At 35.9% G+C, this 18,466-nt stretch overlaps 1 protein-coding gene across 1 annotated transcript in view; it reads right to left on the reverse strand.

The window, feature by feature from the left end:
* DIAPH2 (diaphanous related formin 2) overlaps positions 1–18,466 on the reverse strand; it is a 244,079-nt gene that overhangs the window by 149,700 nt on the left and 75,913 nt on the right. Inside the window, exons 19-21 of the mRNA XM_055727131.1 lie at positions 12,642–12,743; positions 11,136–11,230; positions 6,296–6,397 (exon numbers count right to left, since the gene is read on the reverse strand). Coding sequence (XP_055583106.1) covers positions 6,296–6,397; positions 11,136–11,230; positions 12,642–12,743 — 299 coding nt within the window. The remainder of the gene's footprint in view (positions 1–6,295; positions 6,398–11,135; positions 11,231–12,641; positions 12,744–18,466) is intronic.

The raw sequence follows: 18,466 nt of genomic DNA on the forward strand, positions 1-18,466 counted from the left end.
TATATTCACTTAGGAAAAGGTCAAATTGTTTATAGTTGTACAAAATTAGTGTCAAAGGCATGTAAGAAATAACAAATTAAAATAGGTGTATGTAACAGAAAGCATTAGAATTCACCACAAACAATTAAAAGATCAAGAAAATGGATATTTCTTTTCCAGCTAACTGTGAATACTGGAGTGCATGTCATTATTGCTCTTTCCGGGCCTTCATAAAGGTCCTGGTTTGAATTGTCTGCCTAATCAAGTTCTTTATTCGGTTCCTTATTCATTATTACCATCATTCAATTTTCAAGCCCTGTATTAAAGCAAGAATCAAAAGTTACTGGAGAAAGGCAAAAAGCACAATTAAATTTGCCTTGCTTCCTAAGGAAGAAAGCCGACATTCCTCCAATACAAAAATGTCAAGTTACTACAACAACTCACTCAGCTTCTTTCTTACCTATGATATATTAAAGTTGCCTTCTTTCCAACCCCCAGCAATGTTCTAGAGCAGCTCTAGAAATCACAGTGAGGCAAATAAGTGGCAAACAAATTCAATTAAGATGACTGAATGCCTCTAAACCAATGCAGGTGCAATAAATTTGTACAACTCTTCCCACTTCTACCTCCCAGCAAGGACTGTTCAAGACAGCTAGTCCTGGTTATACAGCAAAAAAGGGTCACAGAATCTGCCAGCCTCTACAACTGCTCAGTGAAACTTATCCTTTTGCATTAACAATTAAATTACCAATAACCCAGTTCTTAACAGCTGAAAGAAGGTTTGCATCCATTAGAAACCAGCCAAAAAAACCTCCTGCTTTTCCAGAACACATCAGAAAGTGAATTGTCTGGTCAGTTCCGTCACTTGTTTTGTTCATTCACTGAAGAGTTATCGACTAAAATTTGGACCTCATAATAGTGAGTCTTTTTAAAAGTGGTAATATTATTCTTCACTCTACTTCAAAACTCACAGTTTGCGGTAATGTGGGTAAAGCTTTCCAAATGTAAATACCACTAACACTGCAAAAGACCTTATTTCTTTTTGAGCCTGTCCTCTGAGTTGACAGTAAATTGATGGTACTTGCACTTAGTATAATAGATGAGACCTATGCTTTTATAATACTTAAAACATTCAACTGATAAGGAAATCCAAAGCCTCATCCTTATTGAAGTTGCAGCTGTTCCCATGTTGTAAAAATATTAACTCTTAAACACGAGTTCTACATTTAAAAATCAGATAACATTCTGTCTAGTTAATTTAATGTTTTACAACTGATCCAGTTAATCTGTTTTTCTTGCCCACTTCAACATGAATGCAAGCTTCTCTATATGAAGCTGTGTTGCCTTTTTTCATCCCAGGATATAACTTCAAAACCAGTTCCAATAACTTATTTAACTATATAATTGATCTTAACATTTCATCTAAATGAAAATGCAATTCTTATTTTCCTTTACATATCACTGAACATTACGTTAATCTGTCTCTTCCAATAGTTTAATAATTTACAAAGTATGTTTTTTCTACACATATTTTAAACCAGTTATTCCAACCCTTATTAAATTTGATGGGCACAGTATTTATCCAATTATCATCTCTTGATAGTAAGTTTACATACAAGTAAGGGTACACATTATTAATATTACTTTAGACAGTATTTCTGTCTTCTTCTATTCATAAATATATTCTTAACATCAAGGTTAAGTTTATTATTAATGAAAAACTCCAAAATTAATTCAACACATAGCAAAAAAGTATTCCAGTCAAGTAAAGAGCTTAAGTTCAACTGTATTTCTTCCACATTAATGAATTGTTCAATTAAATCAAAATCTGACATAAAACCAGCAATTTAGTAGTATTAATGTAGTTAGAGACCTCTAAAAATAAGACAGAATTGCTACCCATAAGGAAGCGTAATATTTTTTATTAAACCAGATGGTAAAGTTGAATAAGCAAACAAGCTTCAGGAAACAGTCCCTTCATACGGCAAACATCACCATTTGGAGATGTTTGATTAAACAGTTTTTTCTAATTAATGTTCCATGATATATTTTTAAATTCTCTCAACTTTTTGCAGTCAGTCATTCCTCAAAAGAACAAAGCAACAGAAAAGTGATCATGACTATATTAGTACTGTCAGAAAATAAGGATACTTTAATGACTTTTTCCAATACAATCCACTGAAAAAAAGAGGACTGTTTAGTTTCAGTCCAGTAGCAATCCTAAGTCAGATAAACGCACAATCCCCTGGTATGTAGGACAACCAATAAAGATGATACAGTTTCCCAAGTGACTTCCAACTATAGTTGTATAATTTGCTGGGAAAGAAACTGCCAGCAGAATCAGAATGAAAGATTACAAAAAGAAACAAATCATACTACTATATAAAAAGATTGAGGAAAAAAAAAAGAGTTAAGTACTAGACATAACTGATAGAAATGATGAACAAAAAAATCCCAAACTATCCAACAGGAACAAAAACACGAGACCACTCCTCTTAGTTCAAGTAGCTTTCAAATATCTATCAGTAAAACATAAATGGATGTGAATTCAAACTCTAGTAAGAAGCGTGCTAAGAACACTTACTACATCTACACACTTAATACACACTACTTGTATATTGTCAACTTCATTAAATGCTTATGTTTGACCACTACATCAAGACAAAGCAAAAGAACTATTCTTTTTAATTTGTGGTCACCTGAACTGGAGGTAAATAACATTCTGATTATGAGAAGTAAAACATTCTCCAAGTGTTCTCATATACTAACTTTTTGTAGTATCTCAGTACTTCACATTTGATGACAGAAAACTTAGTTTTTACACTGTCCCTTATACCCATTGTGCAGCCAATTCATAGACAAACAGTTAAACTAATCAGTTACATTCTTTCACTTAAATTCATACTCATCCAACCAAGATGAGCTGCATGGCAAAAAATAAAACAGGCTACTTTTTACAGGCTTTCTTTACTTTATGAAAAACATTCCCGCTCTCTTAGATGAGCCTTTTGACATCTGTAATAATTATACCCTAAATACATTTCCAGCAGCACATTAGCATATACCCAAAACGAAAAGGCCATTAGTCAACTACAACCAAATTAGTGCAAAATGCGAGACCTGATCCTGCCTGTCCTACACCCCACCAAATTTCAGACTAGGTGATTAATGAAGTTGCATACATTAATGAATCTCTCTCATCTTACCTTCTGAACAGAGGTGAAACTGGGGGAATTATTTTATTTACAAAGAAACAACCAGCACATCATCTCTGCATAAGTGGTCAGCTATAGCTATCCTATCTCTCAACAACCACATGCTTCTACACAAACCTTGGCAGTAACAATCAACACTGACCAACCCTGTTGGACCGGGTCTGGCTTGGATGGAGTGACCTGTTCATCAGAGCAGCCTACATGATGCTGTGGTTGGGACTTGTGACCAAAACAATGCTGTTAACACCCTAATCCTTCAGCTAGGGCTGGACAGTGTTTGCAGTGTTCAGGCCTTCTCCACTCCTCACTCTGCGCAACCCAGTGAACAGACAGCAGGTGTGCAAGAGGTTGGGATGGGACACAACCAGCCAAACAACCCAAGCTAACTAAAGAGATATCCCATGCCAGCTCAGTAATCAAATGCGGAGGATGGGGGCTCAGACAGGTTAGCCATCTTCTGCTCAGTAACTGCCTGGACATCAGTCTACACATGGGAGATGGTGAGTGGCTGCCTCCGTTTTATTTCTTTGCCTTTTTTTTCTCTCTTTCTTCTTCCACTTATCCTTCACTTCTTAAACTATTTTTATCTCAACCCATGAGTTTTATCACCTCCAGTCTTCCTTTCTTCCTCCCCAAGCCCACTGGGGATGGGAAAGCGAGTAAGCAATCTGTGTGGTGCTTAGCTGCCTACCAGGGTTAATCCACAAGACCTACTCTTTTCCAAATAGCTATCTTGACTCTGTTGCTACCTAAAGGGAAGATAAGAAAAGATGGAACCAGAGGATTTTTGAAGGTGCACACAGCATTCAGGAAGTTCTGACTGTATTTGAGGAAGACTTGACTACAAGGGTGGCTGATTACTGAATGCAGTGCCACTGTCACAGCTTTCATTGGCAGAAAGGCAATTTACTACTAGTCACCATAGAGCAGCACGATGGAATGATGCAAATAAACAGCACACTAACCCAGAAATATCTCTATATAAAGGCTATAGAGATCAATGGAGTAAATCTGAATAGAGGAGCAAGGCTGAAGCAGAAGGGACAAGGTAGGTACGGTGTTTATAAAAGAGAGATGTGTGGCAGAAAGTGGGATCCGGTTGGGAAAGGATCCAAGATATGAAGTCCATGGGTGAAACATTAAGGAACTCACAGCAGTAACATGGAGGAATGTCTATCAAATCTTTTAAGTCAAGGTTATTATGCAGAATTTTCTGAATTTCTTTGCTTATTTTGAATAAAGAATTCATAGACATCGCCACCTTCATTTGTCCTAATGCCTCCACCTTGCCTGTTTCTGTTCTGTGTTTTCCTTAGACACATTTCAGCTGTTCTCCTTGCACAAAATCTAAGTAATTTCCTACATTATTTCGCAGTATTGATGTAGGACGGAAGTAATGAAATACTCATTTCATAAAGCAGCCACTCCATGGCATCCTTTGCTCATTGAAATTTCAAAAATCTTGTTCTAGGCCTGGAAGTAGTACTGTCATATCATCAAATTCTTTTAATCACTCTGAAAGTCTGTGTTACATGACAAAGAGGGAACCAAGTAGTCCTCGAGTGCTTTGAAATTGATTTTTTTTAATATATATCCACACATATATATGTAGGTATAGAAAATACAATATAAAATATATACATTTAATATATATATGTATGTAACGATAAATATAAATGTAATAATATATTATACATCCATATATATGGATACATTTTAATACATATCTAAAAGATATCATAACAGACTAGTATATTATACCATATATATACATATTCATGTCATAATTCAAGGAAAGCATCAAATTGGTATTTATAGAGATCTTTAAATTGTTACTAACAGAACAAATCGATGGTAATGTTTTACTACTGCAGACCTTGCAATAAAAGTAACCAATGTATCACACCTCTACCAAAATTCTTCATCTTTGTTATGAAATAAAACTTTTCAAACTTTATGCCATTTATTTAAAAAAAATTAAAATCAATAGTCTAAGGATTTTCTAAATAAGTCACTGATATCTTTAATTTTCTAAATACTCTGCAAAAATCTCAAATTAGGTTCCGTTACCCCACCCCACCCCAAAAAAGTCATACAAAAGGTACTTCTGAAGCCAAATGCTCACATCAGAGCTTTTTAGTAAAAACCTGGTTTTCACTTTTTCCTTTTAAGAGATCTCTATTTCTGTTTTAAAACGTTTTAACGTACATACCATAAAAACCCAGCAAGCACAAACCTAGTTCCTGTGGAGTTAAGAGATAAATTCTAAACACATTACAGAGGCTCATGAAGGGGGACTAGTTTCCCTAAGGATTTATCAGCTCTTTGAAAAACCAGAAGGAGAAAACAGTCTTCCAAGTCCTAGCTTAATATTTCGTATCACACAAGCAGTCAGCTACCAACCTGTATTAAGGAAACTTACTCAAATTTTACGAATTCATTTGGAGACAGGTTTGAGCCACTAAAATATTAGACATCCCTACTTTTGGAATAGAAGTATGTATTGAACATTAGTAAAAGCAACAGAACACGATTTACAATTTCAGTTCTAGTATGAATCCACACCTATTCTAGATCAGTTTTGCAAGAGTCTATGTGTTTATATATATACATATACCTTTTATAGGTATATGCACACATATATATATACACACACATGCACACATAATATACATACACAGAGACTTTTTTTAAGCCCAGGTTATTGTGGGCATATCAATTCTTTCAGCTGTTTAGTTTTTGATACAGCAGGACAGATTTACCGAAGTTGGCAATGCCATTCAGTTACTGGGTATTTTATGAACTCTTGGAAATTCAACTACTTGAATCTTGACTGTTCTCCATAACTGTTTAAAAAACATAGAAGACTTGCATACAAGACAATAAAGTCAGACAAAAGATTTTTGTCTGGCACAGAGGTACCTGGTGCTCTTAAATAAATACCATAATTAGAGAGATTTTAAGGTTATTACTCACCAGTAACTTTTTCCTACTGCAGGACTTGCAAAAATAATAACCAAAATAATTTAAACCTAATTTTTTTTGGTTTAATCTCTTTGACAAAATAGAACTTTCCAGTTAATTATTGCACTAATACATACCACAACTCCAAATTGTTCTGGCTCAGCAAGATCATTATATTCATCCTTTAATTCGGCTAAGGCATTGAGTTCTTTCTGCTCAGGAAGATTCTTCACTAGGTTCTAAAACAAACAAGGCATTATATCAAATTTGTTATATTAAACTAGCTCAGATCTTAAAATAACATGCTTAAAATACCACAACATGGAAATGCATGAGGAAATCATCAGAAATTTATTTTATTTACAGTGCTTTAACACTATATAAACATAAAATCAAACCAGTAATTATTTAATACAGCACCTCTCTTACAGTCTCTAATTTGAAGAATGGCTTCTCAGTAATAAAAATTTAGACAAAACTCCTTGATGCTTTCAGACCTTTAAGAATTAGACCTTATCAACAATCTTTTTTTGCCCTCATGATTTCATCTTGCTCATTAAATATCAATCAAGAAAGTACTGGTCTGTGTAAAGCAAAACATAACTACCTAAAAAATATATCTTTAGACAGTCAAAATAGCTGCACAGAAATTTCACTTGAAAGCACCTTACACAGAAAAGAGCAACATCTCAAAATTGTACACATCATCTGGTTAGCCAATATACTGGAACAGATGCATAGATATCTTATTTTTAGATTATACCAGTCTTGACACTCTTGCAATATTCTTGTTTGCTAGGAGGATTTGATTATTGATCACTCTGCCCGGCTTGATGAAGTAGGTACATTAAGGTCAAAACTTTCAGAAACACATCAGTTCAATTCGTCAAATTTACAAGTGGTAGCTAACCTAATTCTCCAAGCTGAAAATAAAAGGAAATATTCACCCATCTTAACAGGGAAAAATAAAGCTGACAAGCACTCTCAGACAAAGCATCCCTGTTACAGATTTTTACACTTATACAAAAAGCGAGTGAATATACTTGGCAGAGATACGCTTCTCCTTGGTGTCATACAATTAAACTATAGCCTTGTGTTTAAACATGAACATGCTTCCTTTCCTGTGAACCCAAACCCATGTGCCACAAATTTCTACTTCAAAAAAAAATTAAGGTTCTTTAAAACATTCCTGCTGATTGACTGTTTAATGCTCGTAAAGACGAAAAAAAAACCTAATTTTTTTCAACCTATTTTCATTAGGTAAACTATTTACTGAATGCTGTCATCAAGAATTTCACAGTATTTGGCAGAAACCTGTATTTCATTACACATTAACATACATTGTAAAACATTTTTTCTATCAATGCAGAAATACAACTACCTACTACTAACTAAAAAAACTGCCTTTTTTTTTTTTTTAACTACATGACTGAAATCTGCTAAGATGCTTGATCATTTCTTTTTCCTCATCCACAACCCCTTATGGTTGAGAGCTGACATATCAACTCATTTTACCCTCAGCTCCTACAAAGGAAACTTCAACTCTACTAGCACTGCAGTTCCCTATATATATATATATATATATATATTCCCTATATATAGTTCCCTATATACATACATATATTTAAATGTTTACTTTCTTTAATTGTACTGAATAATTGGAAATGAAGCTAATGAAGCTAAAGCATTCACTGATCACATAGTCAAATCTTTGTCAGTACTTTAGGAAACAAGTTTCATTAATGTATTCATGATGTGGATTTAAATAAAAATAAATAAAAATTGTTTACATAAACATAAAAAGAAGTAGAAATCTATGGCTGACATTAAGAGGCTGAAACTATCACTCTCTATTCACTGTCACAATGCCCTGAATTCTGCTAAACGTGGTATTTGACAACTGTGTGTTTACAAAAACTTCCTCTCTCAAAGACACACTGGGAACTGAGAATATTTTTTCCTAGTGTTTTCCTCAGGAAGAGTTACAACAGTATATAGTCTACCATGTACTCAAACTGATTAATCCAATTAATTTCATGAAGTATTATAACCTAAGTTTGAAAAGCAGCAAGAAATGAGGACTTGAGAAGCATAACTTAAAAAGCACTTTTCTCTATGCTCAATTACGCTATACCCATTTAGCCTTCCCCACTTTGATACTTAGAACAAAGCAGTTCCTACATGTGTATTTTTAGAAAGCACAAGTTTTGCTAAGCATGAAGGAAAGCAAGGTTTGCTTTGTAAAATTTTTCCAACCAGTAGTATCGAGAACTGTTAAACTAGTAAATTGGTTAATAACTCAGTCGGAAGATTAGAATAAATATAAAGCAGAACGGACTGAACATGAAATAAATGATACAGCCCATTCATCGCAATACATTTGTCGGAAAGTCCTAAGAAACATAGGAGGAATCTCCTCCCGTTACCAGTGAAATCTCCCTGCTACGAGGAGCAACTCTGCCACACTGTTCCCTTCAGAAACAAACCAATTCCTAAAGCTTCATTATTATTTTTTTTAATATTATAGGCAGCTGTGTTTCTAGATAGCTGCAGTCATGATGAATTCACATACATTTATTCTGGTATTAACACTGCCTTTTACTCATGCAACTTCATTTTCCTCCCCAATGCTTATGCACATCACTCTTCTCCCCCTATAGTCATAATGTAGTCATATCCCCTCTCAGCTATTTATATTGCTAATCTAATCAAGCCAATCTTTTCTAGCTTCCTTCTGTAGCCTGTTTCACCATCCTTCAATCATCTTAAGTAGCTTTTAAGTTCAGCTTCTCCATTTTACATTCATTTTTGAGAAACGTAGCAAGTATACTAGATAAGGCCTTTGAAGTGCATTATTCAAAAGCATAATAATTATTCTCTCTGCTGGAGATACTTGACCTGATACACCTTGCAATCACATTTGCCTTTTTTATTGTGTACTGGGTCTGGAAAGGATGAAGTTAATTTTCTTCACAGCAGCCCACGTGGTGCTGTTTTGACATGTGACTAAAACAGTGCTGATAACACACCAATGTTTAAGCTACTACTGATCAGTCCTTCTGCAGCTTCAAAGCCTCCTCTGTTTCTCATCCCATGGGGTGGGCAATCGGTGGCTCCTGCCCCAACAAGTACGCCAGGGGCCGGTGGTTGGGATTGGGTGAGGGAATAGCTGCTCCACGTGCAGCTACACCACAGTGGTAGCTATACTTGTCCGGTTGACCACAGGCTCACTATTACTTCTCCTCCATCATTACCATCTGAGAAGCTGCCATTACATCAGCTTTCAGCATTTTACTGTTGACATGTAAGATCATGACCTTATATTTCAGCATAACATACTACATTCTACTTCTATTAACCTAGGTCTCATGGTATCTCTACATTTGTTGCAGATAACTACACCAGTGTGAAACTATTATGCATTTGAGGCATTCAAGGTAGGGTTTTTTACTCCCTGTTGATTTATTATTTTACTAATCTTCAATCAAATGATCTGATATCTCTGATAATAAACAAACGTAGGACTTCTAACCTATTTCCAAATACTACATATCATGTGCATAGGCTTTTTGTGAGAAGACATACTCAGTGGTCAAAGAGAGTATTATTAGCAATTTAAATATACACTAGAAATGCTAATCAACTTCATGCTGACATGGCCTGAAGCAGGACATCATAGTCAAACACATCAAATAAAGTCAGACTGGAAATGATTTCCCATCAAATGGCAACTTCCAAAAACACTGTGCCATAATATTTCCCAAATGGAGTATGACTGAGAATCCTAGATACCAAATATGTATTTCTGAACACAGTTTAAGTACTATAAATCTCAGAATGTGACATGATAAGAAAATGTAACAGTATGTAAGTGCTGTTGAGCTCAATAGTTTGAGACCTATAATAAAACAGCAGCCCTTCCTTTAGAGTCTCAAACAAAACTCCAAAAATGTAGGAGAGCCTTGGTGAAAAAAGAGAAATTGCAAAGGACAAGGAATTATAATTTGATAAATTTAATCCCATTTACACCGTGCTTTTTGCAACACACTAGCTTTATTAAACCATGTTCCTGTTAAAATGTGAAGTTGCGAATTACATAATTAACTGTGAAAAGACCAGGCAACTCAGTTTAGCCTTGTGTCCCTGGAACGACCATTTTCCAGGTCCAGGAAAGGAAACCCAAATTTTTTAGAAAGGCTTGTGGGGAATGGGACAGGGGTGCAAGCTGGAGACAAGGAAGGACAAAAGGATAAACCGAGGCCTAGTATATTAGTTAAAATCTGAACCGGTGTATGATACTAAAATAAACCAATTCGATACCAGTATCATTGGCGTGCTACACCTGTAAACCATTTCAGGTTTACATGTTTCTCTGTTGCACTGTGTCACTCCCTAGAGACTGTGAGGGGCAGCACACACACTTGCTCTTCTACTATGAGGAAATCAAGAGAGGGATGTAAAGCAGCTGTAATCCATACTTCACTCTCTCCAACTGAGAGATTTTGGACTCAAAATAAGACCAAACCAGCCTGAGAATAGGTTTCATTTACAAAGGGTTTCTGGGTTTTGTAGTAGTATCCTGAAACATTCAGGTAGTTTCATCTACCACTAGTGACAAGCAGAGTTGTCACCACAAAAAGCCTGATGCAACTTCATTACCCACCAGCCTAAACCTGGTAAGTGCTTGTCTTTGAAACTGAAAAGCTTGAATTACCAGAGTTTTTTCTTTTGAAAGGGAAACTTCATAAAGTCAGAGATTCAGAAGTCATTTTGTTAATAGTGTCTTTTAAAGACACTTTTACTGCTATACATGACCACATTCAAAAGTAGAGGTGAAATAAAACAATACACACTTGTTACAATTGTAGCTATTACCCTGGAAACTCTACACGATTCATACTCTTGAAATCTTACACCTTTACAGAATTTTTCTGTGGAAAACAAGCTATGAACAAAACCACAGATATTTTCACATACCTGAATCAAGGATTCACTCAGCTTTTCTTCATCAACCTCTAAAATTATATTCTTTATTTCTTCATAAGGCAAACGAAAAGAACCCAAAAATATTGCTGAAATTCAGAAAGAAATCGAATCAACAAAACCAAGAATATTTATATAAGGCATCAACTTCAAGCAAATGAAAAAAATCATATCTTGATACAAATAAAGATGATTCATAATTAATGTTTTTATATAAAATAAATGCTAGATGAGGCACACAATTGCAGTTTGACTTATAATCAATTTCATTTCTAAGAAATGAAAGTATGACAACATTTTTACCTGTTTTAATCAGCCTTAGTTGCTCCCTAGCAGTTTTACTCACCTCTAGCAATAAAGCCCTGTTTTTATGAATGGCAACATCTGCATTACTAAGAATGACTTACCCACTAGAAAGAATTCATCTATTATTTTTTGCTTTCATAGCCATGTATTAATAGCTGTACTGCATTTACAATTGGATAAATTATATTTACATGATATTCCAAGAAAAAAGAAAAAAAAAAAAGAAAAAAAAGAAAGAAACCCAAACCCCTAACTCTATCACTTTTTAGTGTAACTAAACTTATACAAGAGACAATGCATATTGTATACCCTTCAAAATGGAATTCTCATAGCAGTTTGATCTCATAATGTCTCGACAGCGCCCCATTCAATAAATTACCAAGTATCCCTAACACAGATGTATTAGCGCTTTTAATCAAGTGCTGTATATTCAACCTAACTACTAATGCTGATTTTCCTGCATCCATATTTTCAAAACTTGAAGCTTTATATCACTTATGTCATAGTTGATTTTCTGCTTAAGAAAATGTGCTCATGCATGTGGTAATAAACAATGCACAGATTTTGTCTTACACACTTCATTTGCCACAGGCACAGTTGGAGTAGTGACATTTTATGGTATTCCTAATTCAAATAAGAAAATCTGCTACTCTTAATGATTGATTTCCCTCCATAATCAGAGAAGCAGGAAGTTAAAAAAAATTAAAAAGTGCGTTTCTTTTCCTTCCAATTAATAGTAGTAGTATTTCCACCTAACTTATCCTATTTTTGTCTTTAGAAGTCTAACCCCCATCAAGCTCTATTTCTCCAATGCTCTATCCAGAAAGAATAATTAGGAACGGTCTCTAAACCCCAATCCACAAAACCTACCTACACTGTGCCTTCCCTGAACCAGTGATTATAATTTAATTATACTTCCAGTCTAAAGCAATTAATGGAAGAAAAAACTTTTTGTTACAAAAAAATATAGTTCGTTAACATTTAAGTGTATACCATTTTTCCATGTTAGTTTTGCCAATTTGTAGTGATTTCAAATCATATGTATGTAAAACACTCCTGAACTTAAGACTTGTGTTCACATTAGCCAGTTTTTACAAAAAGAATTTCGCACATGCAAGCAAAAAAAGAACATTTAAGAAGTCATGTGTGTACATGCCAATTAGATATTCACCTAATGCATTTCATGCCACTTACATAAATTTTGTGCAGTTTTTCCATCCAAAATTCTTAGTTCTTTAATCCTTTTCTTTGACTGAACTGTTTTCTTTTCTTCTGATTCTTCTACTGCCTTTTTAGCTGGAAAGAATGTATTTATTAAATTCTGACTCATTAACACAACTGTTCAATCTTAACAGACAAATACCAACTCAGCTAGAAAGCCATAATAATGCATCTATTAGAATCAATTCAAGCCAACTGCATCAATGTACTGTAAAATATCCAAAGAAACCAAGCAAATTTATAAAATTAAGAGGAACATGAAATGAAAACATTCATATCAATGACCAATTTTCCCAAGCACTATCAAATTATATTTTATACATTTTAACCTACAAAACCTGTTACCGTCAGCTCCAGTTTATTCCAAGCACTTTTTAAAATACAGTGATTTGGTGTTACCTCAAAGCACGTGAGTGCCCTCTGTTGAAATATGAGTAACTCAAATACTATTTGAACTTCATCCAAAACCAGTAAGACAAATCAGATGAGATTTATCACGTTACACAAAGGTAGGTTTTTAGTAATTATTTATATTGTCACTGGTAAAGAGTGAAAACAAATACGAAAATATCATATATTTAAAACTGAATGGTTTTTTTATTATCAAGGATCACCAGCCTTATATTCAATGCTAAATATTATATAGAAAGGAACATGGTATTGAAATATTTAAAATATATGCAAGTTTTTGCATAAATTAACATACTTAATTTCCACAGAATTTTCCTGTTTAAGTAAACCCATTAACAAGGATTTATGTCCTTTTAAATATGATATTTGGCACTGAAAGAGTAGAAAGTTAACATGCTTAACTTAAAATGTTCATTAAGTTTAATTAAAGTCATTCAAAAGTGACTGAAAATCTTAAAAGACAAATTAGGAGGAAGTTTTAAGCAGACTAAGAATGCCTTTCTTGTCTGAGCATTGCTTTTTGCTGTACTAATCAGCATAGGTTTAATTACAGGTATTTCCTAAAAGGTTATGTTAATTCTCAGTGTACAGAACAATACCTCAGTATCATCCTCTTAAAAAAAAAAAAACACACAAAACAAAACAAAAAACCCAAACAAAACTAAAACAAACCAACAACCCAAACAAAGAAAAGTTATTTTTCTCCTTATACACATTATGGCTAGGAAAACACCTGGCGTAAAATAATTCTACTAGGTTTATACCACTTGAATAATTAGTTTACCTTGGGCATTCTCATACCAGTGTTAACTAAGCTAGTACAAGATAGTTCCCTCATCCCCAGCTACCTCTAAAAAGCCTAAAGCAGAATAAGCTAAACAGAAAAGATAATTCAACAACAAAGCAACACTTGGGCTCCCCTTTCCCTACCATTATTCTACACGCCTAACTACTTCATGACCAGTTTGCTTTATATTTGTAAAAGGACAGAGCTACATATCAGCTTGATAACACACAGATAATAGTAAAAGTTCCTACCAACACCGACCTACTAACAAACTACTATTTATAATCCTGAAGTGTCACTCCATGAAATTATTGCACCCTTAGCACTAACTGTTCTCAATTAAACAAGGAAATTAAACCAGAAGCTCAACAAAAAAACCCCCCAAAAACCACACCCAAGAGTTAAAAAATAGTTGTCCCACAAAATGACAATAAACATTAAGATTTCTGTTATATGAACAGAAACTACTCAAAAGCCTAGATTTGTGTCTTTTGAGACAAGTGAGAGAAATGATTCAAGAAGATGACTGACGTATCCCAAACTTTAACTGTTTAAGAATTAAACCCTCCGTATTTCCATTTATGAATGGGTGTCTGAAGTGCTGAACACCACACACACCCTCATAATCTACCCCAGGTACCAGTTATCATGACGGTTGCACACCGAGGACAAACCTGTCCTGTAGCCAGCTAAGAGAATACACACACATTTCTGTGTGCAATCCTTTCAGTCCCGTGGCTTGCAAAACTGCAGAGGTAACAAAAATATTAAATACTAAAAGAACACAGGAGAATCAGAAAAGGGTTTTTTACCAGATGTCACCCTCACAAAGGTAACACTTGTCCTGCATCGGTAATTCAGGTACACCTGATCAGACACAGCAAGTGAGAGAGAAACCTTTGTGAGCAGGAGTTAAAGGACAAAGTTATTACATGAACCCAACTTAAAACATGTATTTCACTAACTTAAAAGACTTCAAAGACTTAAGTTAGCTTTACGCCACTTCACAGAAAACATGGAGAAGTACTAGAACCAGATGCTTATGTGACTGCACACAACACAGCATCAACACCATCTTACCAACCTAAGACCTGTAGGCAGGAAAAGACATTAAATCACCAGCATTCTCCAACAGTTTGACTCATGCTTGAGATTACATTAAGCATCAGTGAGCTATCAAAAGGCGTGCTCTTCCCCCTCCTCTGTTAGCGGTGCTCTCGCTCTGATCACTTAGTCCATCTTCACAATGACTCAACAGTGACAGGGACCATGGATTAGAGAATTTAAGAAAATAATTAAATCAACAAAAAGCTACTTAAAACATTTCAGAATCAATATGCTACTGCTGACCAACCTCCTTGTCCTTTTCAGGTACTCCCTTCATAAGTGCCTGTTTGAAGATGAGACACACATTTTTTGTTTGATGCCACAGAACCAGAAGGAGAAATGAAAAAAAATGGATTTCATAGCAGTCAACATAGGGTAGCTCAAAAAAAGCAAGATGAAAAATCAATCTGGAAGCTAAAGAGTCTGTATTACTTCATACAGATCTTGGAGTTTAATACTCTGATTATTCATTAGAGCACTTTGATAATGGCACTGGCTTACATCTTCATTGAAAACGAGCTTTTTTGCAAACTGGCAAGTTTTACAGACAGTACCTAGAACTAGTGACGGTCATACTCAGGTTTCTGTAACAAAGATGGCCATATTTTAGGAAAAAAGGCGTATCAGAAGAGAAAATTCCTCATGTTCTGACCACCACAGCTGGTTAAACAATACAACACTAAAACAAACAGGTCAGCTCTCCAAGTCTGAAGCTTTATTCCACAGGGTCCACCTCCTACCCAACTCCATGAGTTAGCCATCCACCTCAAGTACCCTGCTTAAGTTTGCCTCTCTCCTTTCAGAACACATAATCAGAGTTTTCCCCACTTTAAATAGCTGAGTCCAAATTCAGCCTTCCAAAATCACGGCTCACCCGTTTTACTTGCCAGAACATACTCACTAATTAAGTTTATGTCAGTCCTCCACTGCATAAACAGCCCTGGAACAATGGCAGAATCCTGCCCAGGTGCTCTAGCAAGTCACCCTTCACCAAAGTGATAAGTAACTCCTTCGCACGTTCTCAGTAAGAAGCCCAAGTATTTTGTCACCACATGAAAGCTGTACCAGCAGAGTTCAGACCCAAAAGGACCTGCCAGGTTGTCCCCTTGCACTTCAGATTAGCATTGCCTATTATCACACCCATGGTGAAGCACATCTACTGTGTTCATGCAAACCATTTTTAAACCTCCACCTTACATATTTTTTCTTCTAGAAAGCTATGTCCAAATACTAATCTACATACATTTGTGTAAAAAGGGATTGTCTGGAATACGTATATACATACACATAAACACTCAGGCACACATACATGTTTCTTCACTGTTTTAAAGAAATGAAGAAAATCATACTCTTGGTTGTTTAAAAACGTCCCAATTCAGTGGGGAAGAAGTAAGCAGCGAACATTTTTTTAAAAAAACACAATTAACATTAATTGAAATGACAATATAGCCACTAATGCATAATTATCTCACACTGGTTACATGTATAGAACATTCTGGTTGGGTTTATGTTTCTTCACAATTTACCTCAAGCAAACAGGAGAGAGAAAGAGGAGACACAGTATGATAAAGCAAAAGGGGAAAAGGGTTTTAGCATACACAGATGTCTTTTTGAAGACCACAAACTACAGATCACAACACCAACATGATGTAAGCTATTTTTTCTTTTTCTCTTCTCTTTTTTTTTGCCCCTTTTAATTTAGAGTTCTATTTTGCTAGTAACAAGAAATTTGTTTATCTGGGTTGGAAGAAAAAAGCTGATGCAACATGCTGCAAGGGATTGTTTTCTGTTCATCTAACATTATGAGACGCATGTGCAGCTCAAGTGTGTACCTTCAGTGTTACCTTCAGCTGGGAAATTTAATCCCACTGAAAGTGCACCTCTTGAAACCCATTTAGGGTCTAAAGAAAGACTGACAACACTAAAGAAAATGTTATGTAAGTTTAATGATACATTAAACAACACTAGTAATAATTATGGTAAAGAACATACACAAACATGGTGAAATACTTCAGAGACATAATTAAGAACAAAATTCTACCATCAGTACTTTTGTACCTCTGTAGCAAAAAAAGTAAACAGACATGCCTCTCAAAAAGTACCGTTCTACACCTGTTCATTAGTTTAGCTACTGAATGGCATTAAAAGCCATCATGAAAAATTTTTAGAAATACCACAAAATTATATAGTATGTATTTGAGCTGTTAAATCACTTTACTTCAAGCTAAAATATCCAGTTTGTATTAAATTCCTCCTTTCCTTTTTTTAAATAAAGAGCAGCTAACTTTAATAAAGAGCTAACACTAAAACCTGTCAGTCATGAATATGGTGAGAATGAAAATTAATGTGAGATAAAAAGGAGTATTTAGAATTCCAGTGGGGAGAAAGCAGAGATTCAGGTGAATGTTAGCCTACCGAAACCTGAGCTTTAATCTCCAATTTCTATCAAGTCTACCCACAGTGCACAAACACCCTTATATTGTCATGGAAAAAAGAACGAGTAATTTCATCTTATTCCCATCTGGCATGTGGCTTACCAATTGTATTTACTAGTATTTGGCAGCAAAAGTAAATTTACAAAAAGTAGTAATTGCTTTACTATTCCCTTTACCTGAAAGGACATCTATTCCTATTACAGGAGTACAGGGAAAAAAAAGTTAAGTGTACATATAGTTGCAAGGGATGTGAACTATACATACAACACTATGCTTGAACAGCTTAAACTATTAATTACACTGAGTAGTTCAAAATAAACCCCATTGACAAAATTTGGTAGAAAAATGAAATCACAGAATGACAGAATGGTTGGGGTTGGGAGGGATCCCTGGAGATCACCTAGTCCAGCCCCTGCTAAAGCAGGGTCACCTGGGGCAGGCTGCACAGAGTCACGTCCAGGCGGGTGTGAATGTCCCCAGAGAAGGAGACTGCACAGCCTCTCTGGGCAGCCTGTCCCAGGGCTCTGCCACCCTCAAGGTAAAGAAGTTCTTCCTCATCTTCAGAAGGAACTTCTTGTGCTGCAGTTTGTGCCCTTTGCCCCTTGTCCTGTCGCTGGGCACCACTGACAGGAGCCTGGCCCCGTCCTCCTGGCACTGGCCCTTAAGATACTTGCAGACACGATGGGATCCCCCCTCAGCCGCCTCCTCTCCAGGCTGGACAGGCCCAGCTCTCCCAGCCCTCCCTCACCAGGGAGATGCTCCAGTCCCCACATCATCTTCATAGCCCCGTGCTGGCCCCTCCCAGCAGCTCCCTGTCTCTTTTGAACTGGGGAGCCCAGCACTGGACCCAGCACCCCAGATGTGCCTCACCAGGGCAGAGCAGAGGGCAGGGTCACCTCCCTCGACCTGCTGGCCACCCTCCTCCCGATGCACCCCAGAAATGATGCAGCCTGTAGTTCCAGACAGCAGAATGAACTCTGGCAAGTGTTGCGCCCTGAGGGATTAAGACAGCCAAACTGCACAAATTACCCGCTAGTCATCAAGAAGTGCAAATGTGT

The sequence above is a fragment of the Falco cherrug genome, chromosome 15 (assembly GCF_023634085.1).
Source record: "Falco cherrug isolate bFalChe1 chromosome 15, bFalChe1.pri, whole genome shotgun sequence".
In the NCBI taxonomy this organism is placed as follows: domain Eukaryota; kingdom Metazoa; phylum Chordata; class Aves; order Falconiformes; family Falconidae; genus Falco; species Falco cherrug.